Here is a 24,117-nt window from a genome sequence, read left to right as displayed (position 1 = left end):
GATCGTAGTAACATAAGAATAATTTAATTAGATTTAAGGATAAGCATTTATGTTTAAGCTAAAATGTAATTGGAACACTGTCTAACGTTTATATAGTTAGATTCTATTGTGTTACACTTTATGGAGCTGTATGTTCACAAAATCTTCAATCTGAAATTTGTACAGAAAAGTATGAATAAGTATACCGTTTTAATAATTAGTAAATTGAATCCACAATAAAATGTTAATCTAATCAATTATTTAATAATTTGGATTAATAAATCTATCTAAAAAGATTTAATTCAACATTGTAGTGTGTTAATTAAATAAACTGTAATAATAATAAATTAATTGTATAAATCTATCTTAACTAATTATACTTAAATGTTCTACTTTTAATGTTAAAATAACAAATAAATAGAAATAAATAATATTTGTATTTTTTTGTTTTTCCTTTGTGCTACAATCAGTTAAATTATAAATGCAAACCTATCCTCAGTGATAGGTGAAGAAAGAATTACAATTAAATTGAACAAAGTATGGAAACTATAGCATATCGTCTACTACTACCTGGTAATGGCAATGCAATTGGTGGAAGTAATTCCGCGTTTCGTCTGACAGGTGTTTATGCTGAAGGTCAAATTTTAATCCCCTTAACCTTTCCACTTCTTTCTTATAAAAAAGGATATTATAAATGGAAATATCTTCTTTCTGTACGTCTCCTCTGTCCATTAAAGGAAGGGAACGCATGGCAACTTGTTGGAGCTATTAGAAGCGGTCCCTTTTTATCTATTTTAAGGAAATCAGATGGCGGCTTGTTCTTTTGTCACCTATTTAATAAAGAGAGTGAACTGCTGTTTAATCTTTCTGTGTTAAGTTCATGAGCTGTTCATTTCAAGGGACACTGAGTAATCCCGGGGTAATGACGTAAGTTCGATTACTTTTAAAGCCGATCGCTCTTCCGAAGCAGGGGTAAGCGAATTTATTTCATCGTAGGTGTGACACTGCCATGTTTTCGAGCTTCGTAAAATGTATTATTTAACAATAGTGTGCGACAAACTTATCTGGCTATTTTTTGTACAGAAACGATTTATACCTATGACATCAAAGAAAATATATAAATTCTACCATCAAGTATTACTACTTTGAAAGTTTTTCGGTAACTAGTATCTCTTATAATAAATTATTCAATCCAATTAAATATTAAAGCTACAATAATTTATATGATATACTGATTTTCCGAACATTTCTACCAATTTTCAACTCTGTGCGAATGAATTAAGCTTTACACTTTAATTTCACTTAGTATTATCTTGATCACGTCTTAATGTGATTTAAATATTCTTAAGAATTTATAACTTAATTATTAATACATACATACTTATCTTATTATACATATTTAATTACTTCTTGAACGTTCCATTAACTTGCAATTTTAAAATGACTTTGTCGTGTCGTTCAACATTAACCTTTAACGAAGTGAATCTCGCCTCTAAATGATTTAATTAATTCAAATGTCGTTTCAACTATCTCATTTAATGACCATTATTGACAGAGTAATTAAATAAATAAGCGAGTTTCGTTTGATGTGCCGCAAATTCGTCTTTACCCTACTATTATACGTTCATATCTTTTTAAATCATTAAAAGATTTTTAAGTTTTCCACTCTTTTAAAAATTATGTAGTAGCTAAAATATTTTTTCCTTTCTTGACCTAAAAATGTAATTATTTTTTTTATATTACTTTGTGCTTCCATGAAAGTTTTTCCCTTTCCTTTACTTTGGAATGGGAAAGCCTTATGAATGTATCATATGTATTGTAACGAAGACATATTTGCTTTTATATAAAAATTATAAAGTGAGGAAAGACGAGACAAACGTTACACAAATCATGTCACAATTCGTTACACATTTCGTTACACGAATTATTATTTACTTATACAATAACATAAATATAATTCAATTATACAATTTATTGCATTGTTGAACTTCAATAAGACACTTTCTTCAGTCAACAAAACGATAGTTGTCTCAGAGCAATTGAATTAATTTGTCTAAAACTCTATTTTCTAGGAAGAGAGACGGCTCAAAGGAGACCATTTGTTTAATGCCGGCATTGAAATGGCCAGGAATCAAATATACTTTATTAAAAAATCAATATTTAATATTATAGCACTAACTTTATTTTTATAAATGGAAAGCGCCATCATAACAAGTTTAAAATAAAAGACGATGTTTTTATTTAGATTGCAGTTCAACATTCTATGCAAATATGGAGTGTTGACGATGGAATCAAAGCCTTTCATGATATTCTACATTAATTCTATTAGTATTTTAACTGTATTGATTTTGTACCCTTTAAGTATGTTTCTTTGTGTATCTAATATGAATTTATACTCTGTATTAATACCATAACGTACCGTTTTATCATCTGTGAAATATTGAATATTACCAAGGTAGTTAGAGAAAATGTTTGTATATTTGAATTTATAAAAATAAAGGAATTGCAAGATAGTCGGCACACAGTACAGTCTCAACCCAGCCTTTGGACAGCGAACTGTCCGCACCATATTGAAACTTCGTGTTTTATTTCTCTCCTCATCGCCGCCATCCTCTGCATGGAGTAATATCGTTAAAAATATAGGCGAATTGATAACCTTCTTCTTTTTGAAGTCGGATAAAAATGAACGACTCTTTATTTATTACTGATTATTTATAGATCTAAAAGTCAATAACGTGCCTCAATCTGTTGGATGCACGATTTTTAGGTTGACATTGAATTTTTGTTCAATTTTCAATACGTTTGAGCCTTAGAAATCTATAAATTATCATGTTATTGTAATACAGCTATTATGATATACAAGTCCATAGTAAATAAATATATTATACTAGCTGTCGCCCGCGAATCCGTCCGCGCGCAGTTAAAAAAAAAACAATATGAAAAATAGATGTTGGCCGATTCTCAGACCTACTGAATATGCTCACAAAATTTCATGAGAATCGGTCAAGCCGTTTCGGGGGAGTATGGCAACGAAAACTGTGACACGAGAATTTTATATATTAGACATATATTAAATAAATGAATAACTTTTTATGGTATTCAGGTCCGCACAAAAATTGTTATTGTTTGCTATTATTCAGTAAGTTATCATAATATATCAACTTGTATATCATAAGTTAATGATCTCCTTTGGCTTTAAGCGATGTTCTTCGAAGTATGAATTCATAATAAGTTTCACATCTTTGTGTTTCTAATTTATTGTTACAAGCGTTCACAGAATCTCCATGAGAGTATTGAAGGTCTAATTGAAATTTTGCTTCTTAGAGTTTTAATTAAAATATACAAATTGTTGTTTTAATATATTTGAAATAAGAACGACCGACAGAATGATAAACGACTCTTAAGGAATAACGAAAAATGTACATACAGGACAAATCTGGGACAATTATTATGACCGATGCTAATGTTGACCCTCAAACAATGTGTTGTACACAACATCAAAAACTTATAGGATGGTTTTTGGTTCCGACACAACATTCTTGGTTTCAGTAAGAGTTGAATGACCTAAACAATTAACTACCGCTTCTGAATAAAATCTATGTATATTGTTAAAGGAACATTTCAATCAGCCAGGTAGAAAATTGTGCGCGTTACAAATAACATTCGAATCACGAGCGACTTAAGCATTCCGGACACGCTTCGATTTACATTTAATTCAATTTAGTGAACACAGAGTAGAATTTTTCATCAGTGTTTCTGGAAAGTGAAGTAATATCCAATGGAGTAAAGGCGCATGTCTTAAAAAATAAGTGTTATATTTATTTTATATGTTTTTGATTCGATAATAATACTTAACACCACTGTTTGAAGCATTACATATTTAGAAAAATGGTGCTAAAAGTTATAAATTATGGCAGTTTACGAAACGTCCCAAAGGAAATTCGTAGGTTGTATATATTCTAAGTTCGTATAACAGGGTTCTTATGTACCATTCAAAATAATGTTGCAATGTACCATTATTTGATTACGTAGGCTTTCGAGGGGTAGAGAGTCAAGGATATCACTGCATTAACTAATCAATAAATTATCAACTTAGTGGGAAGAGAAAAAACATTAACATAATATTTTGTAAGAAAAAAAAAAGTTCTTCACGGACAATGGTTTTATAGAGTTATCAGATTACTAGTTTTAGAGCAAGGCCAAGAAAACGAATATTATAATTATTATTTTGCTTTTATTCAATTTATAGGTGGGCCAATTTAAAAGGTAAATTTTAACATCTATTTATTTTAGCTTCATAGTGAACTGAGCAGCTTAAGAACATCGATTAAAATGAATGAATCGATTCGAACTTCAAATATATTTGAATTGATTTGTTGTTACGAAATATCCATGTTATTCGTTTGGTTTTTTTTAACATCCCTAGTGTTTAAACAGAAAGAGAGCTCGCTGACGCAATATTGTAACGACGTTCAATTGACATGATTCCAATTGAATAGATTGCATACTTAATCGAAAGAAAAAAGGTAAGCAATTATGCAGTTCTAACTTCAAAATAATATTATTATTATTACGTTTGACTCTCAGTGAGGCCAAATTAATGCTATACATATTGTGAGCAACTGTTAAATATTAATGGCAAAACAATGTTGGGAAGTTTTAAAAAATAAACAAATAACACGATAAACGATTTTAACGCTCCTCAAAGGTTGTTTTTTTTTTTTCATAAAAAAGAACATTTTAAACAAAAGAATTACTCCAAGGTTACATCGCCTAATTAAACTTCAACAAGCACTTATACGAGTATAAGGTGAGTTCTCTATTTTCAAATAAATGAGATTTTAAAAACTCGTAAAGAGAGTGAACTTGAAGCTTAATTTTACGAACAATGGGAATATTTTTTAATGAGATAAAGGTATTGTTTAACACTTCGCGTGTTTTCTTGACAGCTCCTCGAAATTTGTGAACTACTAGAAGGGTCAATAATTAAATAAAACCACAACTGTATTCTGATCTGAGCGTGTCTTTATTTTTAACTCGCGGTCCGTATACAATACCACGCTAACCAAACCATAGTGCGATCTAATAAGAACATTACGCCATCTAACGACCTAAGTGATTACAATATGTGAGTTGCATCTTGAACATAGCGCCCACCAAGGACATTTAGTGGAAGAATGTCCTTGATAATATGCCAATGATTATAAACATGCCGTTGATTTAGATTTGTGATACATTATTTTTTATAAAGTTTATTGACAATATTACGCATAAGAGACAATTGAACATGTTGAAATTAACCAATACTTTATATAATGATTACAAACTAGTAAGAAAAATAAGATGCAAAAAAAATAATAAAAAAAAAAGAACATGATTTAAGAAAAGTACTATGTCATTCTTCGAATACTGGTAAAATACACAGTTTATTAGTTGGCCTTTTTATAATACTAGATGATTTTGTGCGCAACGTAACTACACGAGTGATTTTATCATCACCGGGATGTTTCTCTATAATACGACCCATCAACCAACGACTAGGAGGCATATCGTCTTCTTTTATAAGAACGATATCACCAATCTTTGGTTCTTGAGCCTTGGACGACCATTTATAACGATGCATTAAATTGCTTAAATATTCTTGAGACCAACGTCTCCAAAATGATTGCAACATCCTCTGAACAAATTGCCATCGTGTTAGAGAATGAACATTTGAACTTTCGTAATTAGTGTACTCTGGTATTGAAATTATAGGTTCACCGATTAGAAAGTGTCCTGGGGTCAATGGTATTGGTTCTCCAGGATCATTAAGATTCATAACACTTATCGGTCGCGAATTCAGGCAAGCTTCGACTTGGGTAAGAAGTGTTGTAAGCTCTTCATAGGTAAGTGTCGCATCACCGATAACCCGTTTGAGGTGAAACTTTGTTGATTTCACTCCCGCTTCCCACAACCCACCGAAGTTGGGAGCATGTGGGGGAATGAAATGCCATTCAGTGTTGTTCGCCTCTAAATGTTGTGCTATAGAAGTTTGATATGGCGCGAGTCGCTGTAACTCTCTCGAAGCGCCTACAAATGTAGTGCCGTTGTCACTATAAAGTTTGGCACAATGACCACGTCTAGACACAAACCGTCTAAAGGCCGCTAAAAATGCTTGCGTACCCATGTCACTGACTACTTCTAGATGTAAAGCGCGCGTAGACATACAAACAAACAAACATATGTAGCCTTTATATGAATGGTGACCACGACCCTTTGTTGTCCTTACATTTATAGGACCTGCGTAGTCAACACCACTGTGCAAGAACGGTCTCGACGGGTTACATCTGACAGACGGAAGGTCACCCATTATTTGGGCCTTGGTACTGGCTCTTTGCTTAGCACAGGTCACGCATTTGTTAATGTGCCTTTTAACTAAATTTCTTGCTCCAAGTATCCAGTAGGCTGATCTTAAATAGTTTAGCATGAGCTGGTTACCTCCGTGTAGTGTCTTGATGTGAGCGTCGGCTACTATTAAGCGAGTAAGATGTGCGTTGTTTGGCAATACTATTGGATGCTTCATCTGTTCGTCTAGCGAAGATTTCTCTAGTCTACCCTTTACTCTAATCAAACCGTTTTCGTCTAAATAAGGGCACAATGACTTTAACTTACTTTTCTTTAGCCTTAAGAACCCTTTGTCTTGCAATTGTACATATTCTTCCTTAAAAGTATCTTCCTGTGTTCTTCTTATACAGCATTCTAATGCCTTTTCGAGTTCTGTTTTCTGTAAATAGTCAGTATCGTTTTTACCTTTATTTTTAAATCGACGACAATATGCAATTACTCGTAGTAGTTTTGATAAAGAGGAATATCTTTCAAAAGTTTGAAATATATCACAATCCTTGCTTGAAGTTACAACAGCATAAACTTTTAATGTTTGCTCTAAGTCCGTTTTCAGAACATCTTGCTTTTTATAAATAATGGTTGAACTAAGAAAAGTTGGTCCAGAAAACCAAAGGGAATTCTCCACAAGCAAACTGGGTAAAAGTCCTCTTGATGCACAGTCTGCCGGGTTTTCCGTCGTTGACACATGGAACCATTGAGATGGTTGCATTGAAGTCAATATTTCAGATGTGCGATTGGCCACGAACGTTTTCCATCTGCTTGGGTGACTATTTAGCCAAGCTAAAACAACAGTAGAATCTGTCCAAGCAAAGATTTTATTCGTTGAAATCTGCAATACCTCCGCCGTTTCCATCAATAATTTTGAAAGGAGTACTGCCCCACACAATTCCAAACGAGGAATGCTGATCTGCTTTATAGGGGCAACTCTAGTCTTTGCAACTAACAAGGCAATTTTGACCTTGCCTGTGACATCCGTCATTCGCAAGTATACCACAGCTGAGTAGGCTGCCTTAGAAGCGTCACAAAAACCATGTAGCTCGCGGTCATCGTTGGAGTTCGTGCCAAGCCAGCGTGGAATGGCGATCTGGGTAAGATGAGACAATTCCTGTCGGTAAGTATTCCATTCTTGTTTCAACTCAGGATTTAATTCTTCATCCCACTCAATTCCAGCGAGCCATAATTTTTGGATAAATATTTTTGCTATTACTACACTCGGAGCTAGCCATCCTAGAGGATCGAACAAACGTGCTATATTTGAAATTACAGCTCTTTTTGTTACAGGTGCAGTCGTCTGCGGTGGAAGATTCACAGTATACTGGAATGCATCTATGCTGCGGTTCCAAGATAGTCCTAAAATTTTAATAACATTGTCTATTTTATGATCTATTCCCTTATCTTCTATGTCCTTATTATTTTTTTCTCCTTGTTGGCTTGTTCTAGTTTCCATTTCCGTACATTGATCTATTTGTTTTTGACCTCCTTGTTGTTGAACTATTTGCTTTTGATCTAATTGATTTTGTATTCCTTGCCTCTCTGCTTCATTTATCTTATTTATAATTTCCTCATTATTACTGTTCCACTTTTGCAATAAAAATCCCCCCTTTCCTAACAATTCTGTCATTTCCTTATAAATTGCTAGTCCTTCTTCTACATTATAGCATCCAGTCATTAAATCATCCATGTAAAAGCAATTTAAAACCTTCTCGGCTGCTAGCGGATACATTTTACCTTCATCGTAAACTATCTGGTGAAGTGTTCTGACTGCCTGGTAAGGAGCTGAAGTGGTTCCAAACGTTACTGTCAGCAATTCGTAATCCCTTATTTCTTTATTTGGACTATCACGCCAGAGTATTCGTTGGTATTTGGTGTCCTCATCAGCTATCCTTATCTGACGGTACATTTTAACAATATCTGCCACTAGACCAATAGGATGAACTCTCCATCTCAACACAGTATGTCTCAAATCTGCTTGCAATGATGGACCGGCTATGAGTGTATCATTTAACGAAACACCTGACTTATATTTTTCCGATGCATTGAAGACTACCCTTACCTTGGTAGTTGTTTTGTCATTCCGTATCACTGCATGGTGAGGTAAGTATACAGCAACATCCCCTTTATTATCATTTACAGGTCTCATGTGATCCAATTGTAAGTATTCTTTTATTACACTAGTGTACCTTTCTTTTAGCTCTTTGTCCTTTTCTAACCTTTTTTCTAATGATTTAAATTTTATTTCAGCTACGGAACGAGTATCTTCAAATTGAGGGTCCTCAATGCGGAATGGTAATCTTACTACGTATCTACCATCTTCTCGTCTTGAGGTAGTAGCGGCATAAAATTCTTCACATTTTTGTTCATCTGGGGTAAGTATCTTTTTATTATTAATTTGTTCTTCAATTTCCCAAAATCGCTTGAGAACATCTTCTTCTCTTATTTGTGTATGCATTACATTAATATTATTGTGTGTGAAGTTAGAATTTTCATTTGAATTATTTACAGCACCTGATAAGATCCATCCGAAATTGGTGTTCTGCGCGATCAAGTTACTTGATGGACTTCTCCTTATGCCTTCCTTTAGAATGCAGCTGTAAGCATCAGCTCCTAATAAAATATCAATTTTATTAGGTTGGTTGAACTGGGGATCGGCTAGATCATTACTTGATATATTGATACATTTTAAAATATCTTTATTTATGCTCTGCTCCGGTAAATAAGACGTAATTTTCGTCAACACGTAAGCTGTTACTTGTAAATTGAAGTGCGGATCTATCCGAGATTGAATTTTTATTTGTACCATGTACCTTGCAACAGTTGAACTATTACCTAAGCCAGACAAAATTCCTTGAATTGGAATTTTCGGAAGTCTTAGGTATTGAACTGTGGCCTCAGTGATTAAGCATGCTTGAGAGCCTTGGTCAAGCAATACTCTTACCAACTGAAAGTCACCCCCCTTGGACTCAGCTTTAACCAGTGCTGTAGCTAATAAAACCTGTCGAGTTCTAGGTACTTTATTGGTAGATAAACACGCAACAACATGATCAACACTAGCCGAAGAGCTAGCATCAACAGTCATCACATTAGCTCGTATATCCTGATCTTTCTTTACGGACTCACCACTTGGGTGTAGTAAAGAATGGTGCCGTTTTAGACACACTTTACAATTTGTCTGTTTCTTACAATTGTAAACACTATGATTGCTACCCAAACAATTAAAACATATGTTATGTTTTACAACAAAGTCCCGTCTTGAGTCAACTGGTTGGTTCGCGAACTTCTTACAGAAACACAATTTGTGTGTCTCAGAGCAATATTCACAGCGAATCTTGCTTGAACTTGTCGTTACCATTGCCTTAGGAACATGGGACCTGGTGACCTGATGAACCTTGTTTGGCTCTATCCTTTCAAAGGCGCGAAAACGATTCTCTAAAAAGGTGGCAAATTGTTCGTAGGTAGGTAATTCATTAATGTCGTTACTATTTGTAGTTAACTCCCATTGTTTCCGAGTTTCGGGATCAAGTTTAAAAGTGACTATGTGAATGATGATAATATCCCATGTAGATACATCGACATTTAAATTAGTAAGCGCACTAAGACAATCATTTGTTGTGTCGAGCAACTCTTTGAGACCAGCGGCAGACTCAATTAACATACGCTTTTGACTAAACAATCTTTTTAGAATACAATTTGAGAGATATTTTTTATTACTATAGCGTTTTTCTAACTTGGCCCAACACTGGGCGTAATTCAAGTCAGAAATTTCTTTATGTCTTACAAATTGTTCTGCTTCGCCCGTAAGGTGCGATTTTAAGTAATGCATCTTTTCTACATTGTCTAAACTCTCATTTTTATCTACAAGGCACAAAAATAAATCCCGAAATGTCGTCCATTCGCTATATTTACCACTAAATGTGGGTATAGTGATTTTAGGTAACTTAACTGAACTTTTGCACTTGGAAGTATCATTTGAAACGGTTTTTTCTGACGAGTTGACCGACCTACATTTATTCAACAATGATTTGAGTAAACACTTATAAGTAATATATGACTCTTCCGTACTATCATACATGTCTACCAATGTTTTACATTCTTCAGCTTTGAACTTTTCATGTAATTTAGTATTGTTTTCTTTAAACCGTGCCCAATCGTTTTCTAATAATTCAAGTCTTGTTTCCATATATTCTACGGTTAACCTATCCTTGGGACTCTTTTTAAAATTAGTGAAACCTCTTTGTATGACATTCTGAATGTCCTTTAAAACATTAACTAAACCCTCCATTATAATATTTTGTATACAAAAACCTTTACACTAAAATTATTTGAACAGTCGAGATTGATCTAATAAGGAATAATATTAAATACAGCAAACTACAACTAAGTTTCTAAGGCAAATAAATAGAATACTTTATATTATACACATGTAAAATATGAAAATGATTATAAGCAACATAAATTTAAAATATTGCAAAAACGTTTACAAGTGTTTAAAAGGTAAGTTTACTACCCGCAGAAATCAGCATAGATTCCCCGTTCCTCCGTTTTTGTATAAAATTACACTAAGTCTAACATGCACACAGTATTATAACTAAAACAATTAACAACTAAAATCTACTAATTTAAAGTTCAAACGAATTTCTAAATTCTATTTCTTCAACAATTTTCTAAGTTAAAATCTTCATGTATATAAGGTTCAAAATCTCTTGATCTAATTCACTTGCACTATTTATTGTATGTATTAAATTGTACTTACAGTTGCACTTCACTGACTCACTCACTCTGTGATTGATATGCGTCACGTCCAAGTGTCGGGTGGCGCCCTCTGTGACGCCCGTTGACCTTGTCTTGAACTCCACCGGTAGGCGCTTGTGAACTGCTACCTCCTGGCGATGACGCGTACTCCTTTGCAGCGATCCACTGCGAGTACACGCTGGTGTGGCCAAATGAGCCACGAATCCAAACAATACCGGGAACAATTCGGCTCGTTCAGGACCAAATGTTTAACACTTCGCGTGTTTTCTTGACAGCTCCTCGAAATTTGTGAACTACTAGAAGGGTCAATAATTAAATAAAACCACAACTGTATTCTGATCTGAGCGTGTCTTTATTTTTAACTCGCGGTCCGTATACAATACCACGCTAACCAAACCATAGTGCGATCTAATAAGAACATTACGCCATCTAACGACCTAAGTGATTACAATATGTGAGTTGCATCTTGAACAGGTATTAAGGTAATATTTAAAAAAAAGTGTTGAGGTAGTAATATTAAATGTTTTTTTGCACAGTTTAGTGTTCTATATAACAGTTATTGTAAGATATTTGATGCAAAAGTATTTTAAAAGAATTAAACTAACAGCGAAACAGTGTAGTATAAACTTTAACCGAACGTAAGTAAACAAAAATGTCAGACGTTCCGCAATGACGGATGGAAAGAGACTGCCTCGAGCAGCAGCGCACGCTTCCTTATAAAACCCTTTTTTTTTGTGTGGCTACCCTCAACAGTCCTAACACGGCTTCTCCTGACATGAGACCGTCCTCGGGCTCGTTCTCCCAGCATCTTCAACACTGGAATTCGTCTGTAACAATGGCATAGAGTCTTTCGATACCAGCTCGTTGGCAGGCGCTATGTGGGCGCGCTGCTCGTCGTCAGGTGCTGCATTGGCGTGCTGCTCGCGACAGGCGCTGCACTGGCGCGCTGATTGCAGACAGGCGCGGCTGTGGCGCGCTGATTGCAGACAGGCGCGGCTGTGGCGCGCTGATTGCAGACAGGCGCGGCTGTGGCGCGCTGCTTGTAGTCAGGCGCGGCTGTGGCGCGCTGATTGCAGACAGGCACGGCTGTGGCGCGCTGCTTGTAGTCAGGCGCGGCTGTGGCGCGCTGCTTGTAGTCAGGCGCGGCTGTGGCGCGCTGATTGCAGACAGGCGCGGCCGTGGCGCGCTGATTGCAGACAGTCGCGGCTGTGGCGCGCTGCTTGTAGTCATGCGCGGCCGTGGCGCGCTGCTTGTAGTCATGCGCGGCCGTGGCGCGCTGCTTGTAGTCATGCGCGGCCGTGGCGCGCTGCTTGTAGTCAGGCGCGGCTGTGGCGCGGCTGATTGCAGACAGTCGCGGCTGTGGCGCGCTGCTTGTAGTCAGGCGCGGCTGTGGTGCGCTGATTGCAGACAGTCGCGGCTGTGGCGCGCTGCTTGTAGTCATGCGCGGCCGTGGCGCGCTGCTTGTAGTCATGCGCGGCCGTGGCGCGCTGCTTGTAGTCAGGCGCGGCTGTGGCGCGCTGATTGCAGACAGTCGCGGCTGTGGCGCGCTGATTGCAGTCAGGCGCGGCTGTGGCGCGCTGATTGCAGACAGTCGCGGCTGTGGCGCGCTGATTGCAGACAGGCGCGGTTGTGGCGCGCTGCTTGTATTCAGGCGCGGCTGTGGCGCGCTGCTTGTAGTCAGGCGCGGCTGTGGCGCGCTGCTTGTAGTCAGGCGCGGCTGTGGCGCGCTGCTTGTAGTCAGGCGCGGCTGTGGCGCGCTGCTTGTAGTCAGGCGCGGCTGTGGCGCGCTGCTTGTAGTCAGGCGCGGCTGTGGCGCGCTGCTTGTAGTCAGGCGCGGCTGTGGCGCGCTGCTTGTAGTCAGGCGCGGCTGTGGCGCGCTGCTTGTAGTCAGGCGCGGCTGTGGCGCGCTGATTGCAGACAGGCGCGGCCGTGGCGCGCTGATTGCAGACAGTCGCGGCTGTGGCGCGCTGATTGCAGACAGGCGCGGCCGTGGCGCGCTGCTTGTAGTCAGGCGCGGCTGTGGCGCGCTGATTGCAGACAGTCGCGGCTGTGGCGCGCTGATTGCAGACAGGCGCGGCTGTGGCGCGCTGATTGCAGACAGTCGCGGCCGTGGCGCGCTGCTTGTAGTCAGGCGCGGCTGTGGCACGCTGATTGCAGACAGGCGCGGCCGTGGCGCGCTGCTTGTAGTCAGGCGCGGCTGTGGTGCGCTGACAGGCGCGGCTGTGGCGCGCTGCTTGTAGTCAGGCGCGGCTGTGGTGCGCTGATTGCAGACAGGCGCGGCCGTGGCGCGCTGCTTGTATTCAGGCGCGGCTGTGGCGCGCTGCTTGTAGTGAGGCGCGGCTGTGGCGCGCTGATTGCAGACAGTCGCGGCTGTGGCGCGCTGATTGCAGTCAGGCGCGGCTGTGGCGCGCTGATTGCAGACAGTCGCGGCTGTGGCGCGCTGATTGCAGACAGTCGCGGCTGTGGCGCGCTGCTTGTAGTCAGGCGCGGCTGTGGTGCGCTGATTGCAGACAGGCGCGGTTGTGGCGCGCTGCTTGTATTCAGGCGCGGCTGTGGCGCGCTGCTTGTAGTCAGGCGCGGCTGTGGCGCGCTGCTTGTAGTCAGGCGCGGCTGTGGCGCGCTGCTTGTAGTCAGGCGCGGCTGTGGCGCGCTGCTTGTAGTCAGGCGCGGCTGTGGCGCGCTGCTTGTAGTCAGGCGCGGCTGTGGCGCGCTGCTTGTAGTCAGGCGCGGCTGTGGCGCGCTGATTGCAGACAGGCGCGGCCGTGGCGCGCTGATTGCAGACAGTCGCGGCTGTGGCGCGCTGATTGCAGACAGGCGCGGCCGTGGCGCGCTGCTTGTAGTCAGGCGCGGCTGTGGCGCGCTGATTGCAGACAGTCGCGGCTGTGGCGCGCTGATTGCAGACAGGCGCGGCTGTGGCGCGCTGATTGCAGACAGGCGCGGCTGTGGCGCGCTGATTGCAGACAGTCGCGGCTGTGGCGCGCTGCTTGTAGTCATGCGCGGCCGTGGCGCGCTGCTTGTAGTCATGCGCGGCCGTGGCGCGCTGCTTGTAGTCAGGCGCGGCTGTGGCGCGCTGCTTGTAGTCAGGCGCGGCTGTGGCGCGCTGATTGCAGACAGTCGCGGCTGTGGCGCGCTGCTTGTAGTCAGGCGCGGCTGTGGCGCGCTGATTGCAGACAGGCGCGGCTGTGGCGCGCCGCGCTGCTTGTATTCAGGCGCGGCTGTGGCGCGCTGCTTGTAGTCAGGCGCGGCTGTGGCGCGCTGATTGCAGACAGTCGCGGCCGTGGCGCGCTGCTTGTAGTCAGGCGCGGCCGTGGCGCGCTGCTTGTAGTCAGGCGCGGCCGTGGCGCGCTGCTTGTAGTCAGGCGCGGCCGTGGCGCGCTGCTTGTAGTCAGGCGCGGCTGTGGTGCGCTGATTGCAGACAGGCGCGGCTGTGGCGCGCTGCTTGTAGTCAGGCGCGGCTGTGGTGCGCTGATTGCAGACAGGCGCGGCTGTGGCGCGCTGATTGCAGACAGGCGCGGCTGTGGCGCGCCGCGCTGCTTGTATTCAGGCGCGGCTGTGGCGCGCTGATTGCAGACAGTCGCGGCCGTGGCGCGCTGCTTGTAGTCAGGCGCGGCTGTGGCACGCTGATTGCAGACAGGCGCGGCCGTGGCGCGCTGCTTGTAGTCAGGCGCGGCTGTGGTGCGCTGATTGCAGACAGGCGCGGCTGTGGCGCGCTGCTTGTAGTCAGGCGCGGCTGTGGTGCGCTGATTGCAGACAGGCGCGGCCGTGGCGCGCTGCTTGTATTCAGGCGCGGCTGTGGCGCGCTGCTTGTAGTGAGGCGCGGCTGTGGCGCGCTGATTGCAGACAGTCGCGGCTGTGGCGCGCTGCTTGTAGTCAGGCGCGGCCGTGGCGCGCTGATTGCAGACAGTCGCGGCTGTGGCGCGCTACTTGTAGTCAGGCGCGGCTGTGGCGCGCTGATTGCAGACAGGCGCGGTGCACAACACAGCTACATAGTATGCCAGATACTGAACGTCCCGCAGTCCGTTCAATGCCTTAATTCACAAGACCATGTAGGGCAAGCGTCCCGCAGTCCGTCCTCTACATGATATTAATGGCAGCCCGCAGTATGCCAGATGCTGAACGTCCCGCAGTCCGTTCAATACACTACTACATTCAATACTAGCAAGCGAAGTACAACTAGTGCACCGAGCCACGCCAGAGCCAAGACTGCCTTTCAAATAATGTTGCACGTCTTTTATAGCGGCAGAGCTAGTAGTGGGGAGAGTGGGGGCATCGAATGACGCAATCGGTGCACGTGTTGTTTACAGTTTCGCTCAGGTCAGTTTGGACCGGACCAGACACTATAATATTAAAGCGAATTATTAAAAGTCCTAGATGAAAGATGTCTATCACAACGCGATTTTACATTTTATCACAAAATCAATAATTCAACACAAAATTCAACACATCATTACCAACGGCTAGAGTTTAAACTGATTTGTAATTCTAACATCACGAATACAAAATGACAAAAAGGCAGAAATGACTCAGTAATCAGTACTTATCTAACAAGCAGGCAACCGGCAGCGTGGTTGGTTCCGAGTTCATTAGTTAAGTAAACTGAAGTTGAAGTTATGTTGACCTTCCGACGACAGAATAAAAACTGAACTTGCGGTGTCAGTGCAACGGGTTATATAGGGTAGATTCACGGGATGTGACGACATCGTTGGCGTTAAAGATTGATCAGCGACGACTTCCGTTTTGCTGGCGAGTAGGCAGATGTAGATGGCGTTGTAGCTCCGCTCTGCTACGTGCAGGCTCAGCAGGCGGATGTAGATGGCGTAACAATAATATTGTCAGGATAATCGAACGATGTTTTTCTTACTTCACATGTATAAAAATTAAAAGGGGCGCGTGCGAGGGCGCACGCACGTCAGCATGGCCGTGTCGGCGCCCGCGCGCCACCTGAGCGAAACTGTAAACAACACGTGCACCGATTGCGTCATTCGATGCCCCCACTCTCCCCACTACTAGCTCTGCCGCTATAAAAGACGTGCAACATTATTTGAAAGGCAGTCTTGGCTCTGGCGTGGCTCCGTGCACTAGTTGTACTTCGCTTGCTTAACCTAGACGCTTCGGATAGTTAATTTGTGGAAACGAATTAATTATTATTCCGGTGCTATAATTTGGTCCCTAGACTAATTATACCCGGTTATTATTTAAGGCTAATTTATTGAATTGTTACATAGTTTAGTTTAATGGTTAATTAACTGTCATTAGTCCTGTGATTTTGCTAATAACTATTATAAAGTTTAAAGTAGCTTCATTCTTTTTAACTATGGCTGATCCTCTTCCTACATATATATATATATATATATAGTTAATTACTAATATTTTGAATGAAAAAGTATAGATGGATGGACGTTTGTTAGAAGGTATCTCCAGACTCCACGGATCTCGTTAAAATTTAGCATAAATGTAGACCATAGTCTGGAAGAACACATGATGATGACATGATTTTTTTAATTTGGTGTAGAGGACGACAGCTTGTTAGTAATAAGTACGAATTCGAGGTAAGAATGAATAAAGTTAAAAAGTATCATAAATAAAAATACATAGTAATAAAAGAAAACGGATACTCAATTCTCTACGTGTTTGAAATGTGATCTAAACTGCTATATCTATGCTATGCTAATCTTAACCTTGTTTTAATCGTTTATTGTTTATTTTCTTTTGGATCATAAAAATGTCCTAGCTGTATGTCAAAACATAGCTTAGTATTGCTTTAATAACCCAAAATTGATTTAGTAATAAATAGCACATTCAATATTTGGCTCGTAATTCTTTAGGGATCAATAAACAATTCAAGTAATGTCGCGCCAAATGGCTTATAAGTCTTTCTAATACAATGAAATGAACACACAAAGGACCGTCCGTTATGCCACAAAAATTGATTTGTGAATAATAAAAATCCGTCAAAATTATGTATTATGTTAATTGTCTTAATAGACTAGTATAGCTAGTCAAACTTAATTAGACCTGACCGGATTTGCCTTAGTTTGGCTGGTTTTACAGTCACGCGTTTCGGCAGCGCCGTCGGAGCGCGCGCGCTCGGATATGTATTGGGGTATTAGTAGCGTTTCAAATTCGCGCGCTTGAGCAGCGCCGTTCGTTGAACGCGTCCTATTCGCGCGGCGCGGTCGAAGCGCGCGCCGCTCGTGCGCTTCTACGGCCATTGTGCGTTTTAGTCTCACGCCGTTGAGACGTGCCGTTAGGTACTGTTGTGTACAAAATATTTATAAAATTTGTAACTATTTTCTCGTAAATCAGAGAAAGATGTTACGTGTTCGCCTCTCAGTAACCTTGTAGCGTTATAAGGATCAACACCTACTGTTCTTCGACGTTTTTGTTGCCTTTTTTTCCATAAAAAGTAAATAGCCAGTACTCTAACCGCATTGCCGTTCATTTTGTATCTGTTTGTACACGACTGTCTCACAGCAGCGAAACGCGCCGTACTAATGTCGTTTTTTGGTGCACCGCTGTTCAAACGCGCGCTGTCCAACAGCGCGCTGTCCAACGGCGCGTCTAGCGGCGTGACTGTAAAACCAGCCTTTAGGTAAAACAGAACTTTTTTTTAAAACAAAAAAACAAAAAGTCGTTGAGGTTTTTTGGGGTCGTTTTTGTATAGTATCGCACAAAAAAAACAATAACTCGTATAAAATAATTAGTTTGTTATTTCGACAAATATTTAGGAAAATTTGGCTTACAAATAACTATAAATTAAATGAAATGTGAATAACAAGCTGTATACGTTATCTCATTATACATGTCTCATAATCTTCATATGGATGATTGTACGGTCGACTCGGTAAATTTAAAAAAAAAATGGGGTAAAAATTCATTATGGCCTACTTAAACTTAAGAAAATTAAAAAGATAACATGACAGACCAATGAATCCATGTACTGTGAAATGATCACTTAATTTTAGCCATAGATTTGTAACCTAAAGGTACCTAATACGGAGTACAAAATTAACCATCGTCATCAACCTGCCCTTTTCCCTACGAGGGTCGTCATAGTACGTACTACCTCCAAACATCTCTATCAGCCGTCATATCTAAATTCGCCCCATTCTTAAGTGTGTCCCCGTTCGGCATAAAAGTCAGAAAGATGACATAATGTTGTCTGAAACATGTTGACTTTTAGAGCTCAGCAAAATGTTGTCTTTTCGATAACTTTTTGCCGATGTCATTTTAAAGCAATCTCAATGATAACTAAATGATGACTTTTCGAGAACATATTTTTTTGTTAATAAAACTTTAAAAAATTTTCAGATTTATTGAATTTCCTTAATAATCATTTTTAAAAAACAATTCTAATTTGTTACTTTTTCAAAAATAAATTTGGTGTTCAATTCAAAAATAATTCGAAATTGAAATATACGAAAAATTGAATTGTTAGTACTTTTCGCGACAACAGCGGCCATTTTGTTCTATACGGACCTCTCACTCATCCATTAAAGAGTGATTGTTGACAAGCGTGAATTGCATCGTAATTCGTTCGGCATTGCTAAGTGGTTTTATTCAATTATTACAACATAAACGTATTATTTTTGACTTAACATACTGGTTGAAACTATAATTAATAGTATTTGTGATTCTTATTATTCAGTTAGTTATCAAGAATTTAATTGCCGAACAAATAAACTTGTAAGTATGAATATAGGTTATAAACACATTTTTTTATATTTTATAACTAATTAAATTATTTAAAATTGTTGTAAGACGATGCTCGTCGCTATTTTAATTAAATGCAGTTTAAATATTTTACTTTTTAAAATATTTCTAAATTTAAACATTTGTATACAATTTTGTTCATTTAATTCATACATAATTAAAAAAAAACTTATCAGCATCGTCTTTGTAAAAGTGTCTGATAAAATTTAGAATGCGCTAAAATTTAATGAATATTTTCAATTTCTAATTTGATATTTTTTTAGGATTTAACACAAGATGTAAAAGTAAGAAACTAAAAGTAGAAAGAGGATAATATCGTCAAGTTCTTCTGATAATGAGGGTATGTAACAAATAAAGTTGTTCAATTATATATAATTATTTTGTTCCTTATTAATAAAACACTTTATTTTCAGATAGCGGAATAAATAATATACCAATGCCACCTGCCACGTACGTGAGCCAAAAGGATCAGCAACCACCACCAACATTTAAAACTCCTATATCATTACTTGAGCCGTAAAAGTATTTATAATTTTAATAATAAGATTATTTATATTGGTATGTCATATCGTTATTATTCATTGTGTTATCAAATAAACAATAATTAAACCTATTTACCATGTCGATTTTAATTTTACACTAGCCTCTTAATTTTAACATAAAAACGTTATCTTTCTGATATCTTTTTAATGATCTCTAAAAGATGGCGCTAGATGGCTCATAAGAGAGCTTTATGTTAACTTTATTTTAACTTTATGTTGACTTTTTGGTTATCATTTCTGATATCAGATCTTGAATAATGTTAACATTAAGAGAACTTTATGCTATCTTCTTGCCGAACGGGTCCTCTTTCGTACTGTCCAACCATATTTTTTTTGTTTTCCTCTAACTTTGAAGCTATCAATACTCAATCTCATTACTTTTTTGTTTATGTGATAATCATCTTTCCGCATATTATGTCCATACCACACTAACCTATTGCTCCTTAATTTCTCTATCACTGGAGCTATATTCCAACTTCCTCTATTAAACAGCATAAAAGTAAGGCCTTTTATTGGGGTAAGTTAACTCAGTGTTCTCAAGTAGGAATTTACAATACAATATGTCTTTTGGAAAATCGAATGTCTTTTAAAAGTGGCCGGCTCGCCCGGTGCAATACCACGACCACACAGAAATCAGGCGTAAAGTGGATGTAATTCCGCGTTTCGTCTGATGAGCATGCGTTCCGCAGGCGTAATTTAATTCTCTTTCCCTTACCGCTCTATTGTTGTAAGAATGGGAAGACGAAGGAGTACCTATTTGATGTAGGAGGGGAGGCATAGAAAGGGGAAATATTTTCTTTCTGTGGGTCTCCTTCGTTGATTAAGGCAGGCAACACATTTGCAAGTGCGAATGTCTATAGGCAGCGGTCGCTGCGATAGTTCGGCGAATTCAGGTGGCCGCTTGCTCGTTTGCCACCTTATATTGTAAAAAGAAAATAAACGTCAAACCTATATGAAACCACCTAAGGTTCAATTAGTTTGTAATTCTGCTTTATTTATTTATTCATCAGTCTTATTTTTTGTCTTAGTTTTTGATCATTTAATTCACTGGTACATTTATATCCGTTACATCTGGTGCTGTTTCAAATTCAAATTTCAAATTCAATAGCTTTGAATAACAATATTGGAAATATATTGGAGATATTTTAATTTAAACTATATTGTAAGAAACATAAATCACATTTCTCTATGAAAGCGTCCGATATTCAAATCAGTAGCCTTCCAAGTTGGTTGTGTCTATGAATATGATTGAAGGTTTGAAATAAGTTTTATGATTGTTATTGATTTTATTGTGCAATTGAAGACAAGAGTGGATGATGGGATTTTGTATTATTTTTTACATTTTTGATTTCTATTCAATGTTAAATGCTACATAACCCCTTAATCCATTCATGTTTTCAATTGTTTAATATTAGGAGAAATAAATATGGGTTTTATTTTTGACTTTGAGTGTTTGAGTTTTTTGTTGATGAGTTTATTTAGTTTAAACTAATTAAACTTATAGTTTAAACTAATTTAATACGCAAACTACTGTTTGCGTATTAAAATAGATGTTTAAAATGTTGATGAATTGTTTAAAATGTAGATGAAATAGCGCTATTTCATCTATTAGAACCTAAGTCAGTTGGATTATTTTGGTTTTTTAAGTTCAGGTTAGGTTAAATATTCTGTGATTTAGATACTATAAAATAATCAAGTTTAGTAAAGATATTAAAATAGAACTGTCTGTATGAAATTACATTTTATTCTTCATACACCTGATATCTTTGCGTTACAAACTCGTATAACCAAAAACTATTTTTTATTACTCTTTTATTTCTAAATAAATTATTGAAGTATATAATGTATACATAAAAGGACCATTCACGTCAAATCTGCAACCGGAGACTTAACAAGCAAGTAAAGTAGTTTGCATTAAAATTTAATTTTTAATTAAACATTTTTTATTGAAATTTTTTTTATTAAATATTAAACAACATGATTGCCAGAATAATACAGAAAAAGAGATTAATGTTTTAATTGTAAGTTTTTAATTCTTTAGTTGTAAGTGTAAGCAATTATGTGCACATGACCTTAAAGAGTGATTTTTATGATGCTATATAATGTGGAGTCTCTTAAATATTTCTGTAGTTTAAATCGAGAATTGATAGGAGGTAAACATTAGGTGAGTCATATTACATATTGTTTTTCTGAAACGTTCTTCTATTAGGGGAATTTTATAAATATTGAATTAAAATTTATCAAATAGTTTTGCAGAACGCATTTAACGCTTTTATTTTAGTCTTCTTATTTACCTATACGTATTCTTTACTAAGAACTACTTCAATTTTTATTTAATCTACATAATGATAATTTATCGACATATCTAGAAAAGCATATAATAACAAGAAATATTTACATTGAAAAAATGTTTTAAAATAGAAAAAAAAACCTTCAACGAACAACGATGTGCATCGAGTAGTATCAAACTTGCAAGAGATAATGAGATAATTATCATATTAATTTAATAAGCAATTAGGGAAATTACTAGAGAATTATAGAACAATTACTTTAAAACAATTCAACAATTAAAATTCATACAGTTTATACATTATTTTATTTGATGTATGTTTACAAAAAAAAAAAATTGTGAGGATTTGTTTCATTAATAAGTAAAAATGGAAAAAAAAATAGACGCGTTTGTTTTATTTTATTCTTTTTGAAAGAAAAGGGTGGGAAGGGAACTTTTTAACTAATTTATAACATACAATAACTGTGTCTTAATGTATTTTATTTCATACATAAGTATTTGACCTTTTTCCGCTATGTTATAAAATAGTAACTATGCATAAAATTGTAGTTGTCTTTAAAATTCTTTTAACTAGGCAATTTTAAATATGACGTATTTCTTTATATTTTTCCGTTTGACTGTCGTCCTTAAATTCTGTGTGAATACAAGTATCAATGCAGTTAATACCCACAGTAGAAATAGATATTTATTCCCAGGTGATAGTTAGGGCCCGTTCACAGAGACCGGGGCGGAGAGCACACCAGATTCTTATCGTAAATATAATTGAGCTTTAAAAGATAGACACAATGTTTAATTTTACTTATCGCGTCTTTTTAACGCTTCCTTTTGATCAGAAAAGATGCGCAAAGTAAAATTAAAACTTTTTCAATTGTTTAAAGCTCAACTTTATTTGCGATTAATAATCTGCTCCGTTTTCCGCCTCAGTCTGAATGGACCGGACATACATATTTACTAAGATATGTTTAAGGATCTTAGTAAATATGTATGTCCGGTTCACTCCATTGTAATTGACTGTATACAGATTGCTTGAATTTATAGTGTCGTTCTGGTATTTTATAGAAAGTGTTTTTTTTAATATCATGTTCATTTTCAGACATGAAGTTGATGATTTTGCTAGCTGTCTTGGCTGTGGCCTTAGCGCGCCCTGACGATGGCTTCTATGACAACAAATACGACTCCTTTAACGTTAAGGAAGTCATTGGCAACATTCGGTTGTTGAAAGCGTACGTCTTATGCTTCCAATCAAAAGGAAAATGTACACCCGAAGGAGCCGATTTTAAAAGTTTGTGTTTTGTTTATGTTTTATAGATCATAAGTGCCAATAGCCTCTGGTTACAAACGTCTGATTACGTGGTCATGGATATTGGCATCATTTGATTTTGTTGTGAACATAGCAGAAAAATCATCAGGAAATTTTTAAAATACAACGCAAACAGGAGTTAAAATAATATAGTGATATTAAATTATTAATTTATTCCTTTTTTTAAGGTCGGATCCCAGAAGCACTTGAGTCTGAATGCGGCAAGTGCACCGAGAAACAAAAGACGATGGTCGCCGAAGTTATCAAGGCCATCATGGAGCTGCTGCCAGCAGAGTGGGACGAACTGGTCAAGATCTACAAAGCCAAGGGACAAAATCTTGAAGATATAACTGCTTTCATTGACAAATATGCCCCCAAATAAAATAAGTTGCAAACATATGATAATTAAATATATGTTAAACTAAAGAGCAAAGAAGTAATTAATTCAACTAACATTCCTTACTAGTTATGCACGTTACGTTAAGTTTCGACATCGTAATTTTTGGTTATATAGCTTTTTATCAGGTCCTATGTGTATAAGTCACGCTGGCCCAGTGGGTTGAACACATCTTTGCACGATTTTTTTTTAAATGTATTCGTGACGTCATAGAAAACATTTCTATTAGATTACAAATCTAATACAACGTATGCGCCCGTATGGGCCGTAAACTCCAATGTGAAATCACATATACATTTTGACATATCTCTCACTCTCTGGAGCCCTGGACAAAGTAAATTCTACAAGCGTTATTGAATGTCATATCAATTTGAATGAATATCAACTACAGGCTCTGACAGAATAGACGACTCCAATCAAACTTATCAATGTTTTGTGTACGGATAATAAATAGTATTTGAGATTTTCACAGCGTAATTTAGCGTAGCTATGGAGAGTACTAATTATTGTTGATAATATGACGCCGACATAATATAAATAGTTACGGCAAATTAGTTTTAGAGTTGGTGAATGAATTTCAAATGCGGTTTTTTAATTTATTTGGAAACGGTGTAGAAGACAAGAAGTCAACGAGTGCTCGTTGTTTCCAGTCACGTCCTGGCTACTCTACTTTATCCTCCACAGAGAAATAATCACCACTCCTTAGTACTTGCCGAAACTTGAATCAACAAAGTTAATACTGCCTTTAAAGTGCTTTATAATG

General features: G+C 38.4%; 2 protein-coding genes across 2 annotated transcripts; one reads left to right on the top strand and one right to left on the bottom strand.

Moving 5' to 3' along the window:
* Positions 1-5,374: 5,374 nt before the first annotated feature.
* LOC123721794 lies at positions 5,375-18,188 on the bottom strand. Its single transcript, XM_045681629.1, has 5 exons — positions 18,126-18,188; positions 17,540-17,698; positions 17,128-17,366; positions 11,139-11,290; positions 5,375-10,215 (listed from the first exon to the last, which is right to left on the bottom strand). The coding sequence occupies exons 1-5, from the start codon at positions 18,186-18,188 to the stop codon at positions 5,375-5,377; spliced, it is 5,454 nt and encodes a 1,817-aa protein (XP_045537585.1).
* A 4,549-nt stretch (positions 18,189-22,737) lies between these two features.
* LOC106716668 (allergen Tha p 1) lies at positions 22,738-23,367 on the top strand. The gene is made up of 2 exons (XM_045681556.1): positions 22,738-22,939; positions 23,146-23,367. The coding sequence occupies exons 1-2, from the start codon at positions 22,753-22,755 to the stop codon at positions 23,337-23,339; spliced, it is 381 nt and encodes a 126-aa protein (XP_045537512.1). The 5' UTR covers positions 22,738-22,752; the 3' UTR covers positions 23,340-23,367.
* The last annotated feature ends 750 nt before the right edge of the window (positions 23,368-24,117 follow it).

The sequence above is a fragment of the Papilio machaon genome, chromosome 16 (assembly GCF_912999745.1).
Source record: "Papilio machaon chromosome 16, ilPapMach1.1, whole genome shotgun sequence".
Lineage (NCBI taxonomy): Eukaryota > Metazoa > Arthropoda > Insecta > Lepidoptera > Papilionidae > Papilio > Papilio machaon.
The sequence above is the reverse complement of the archived record's forward strand: the minus strand, read 5'-3'. Positions and strand labels throughout refer to the sequence as shown.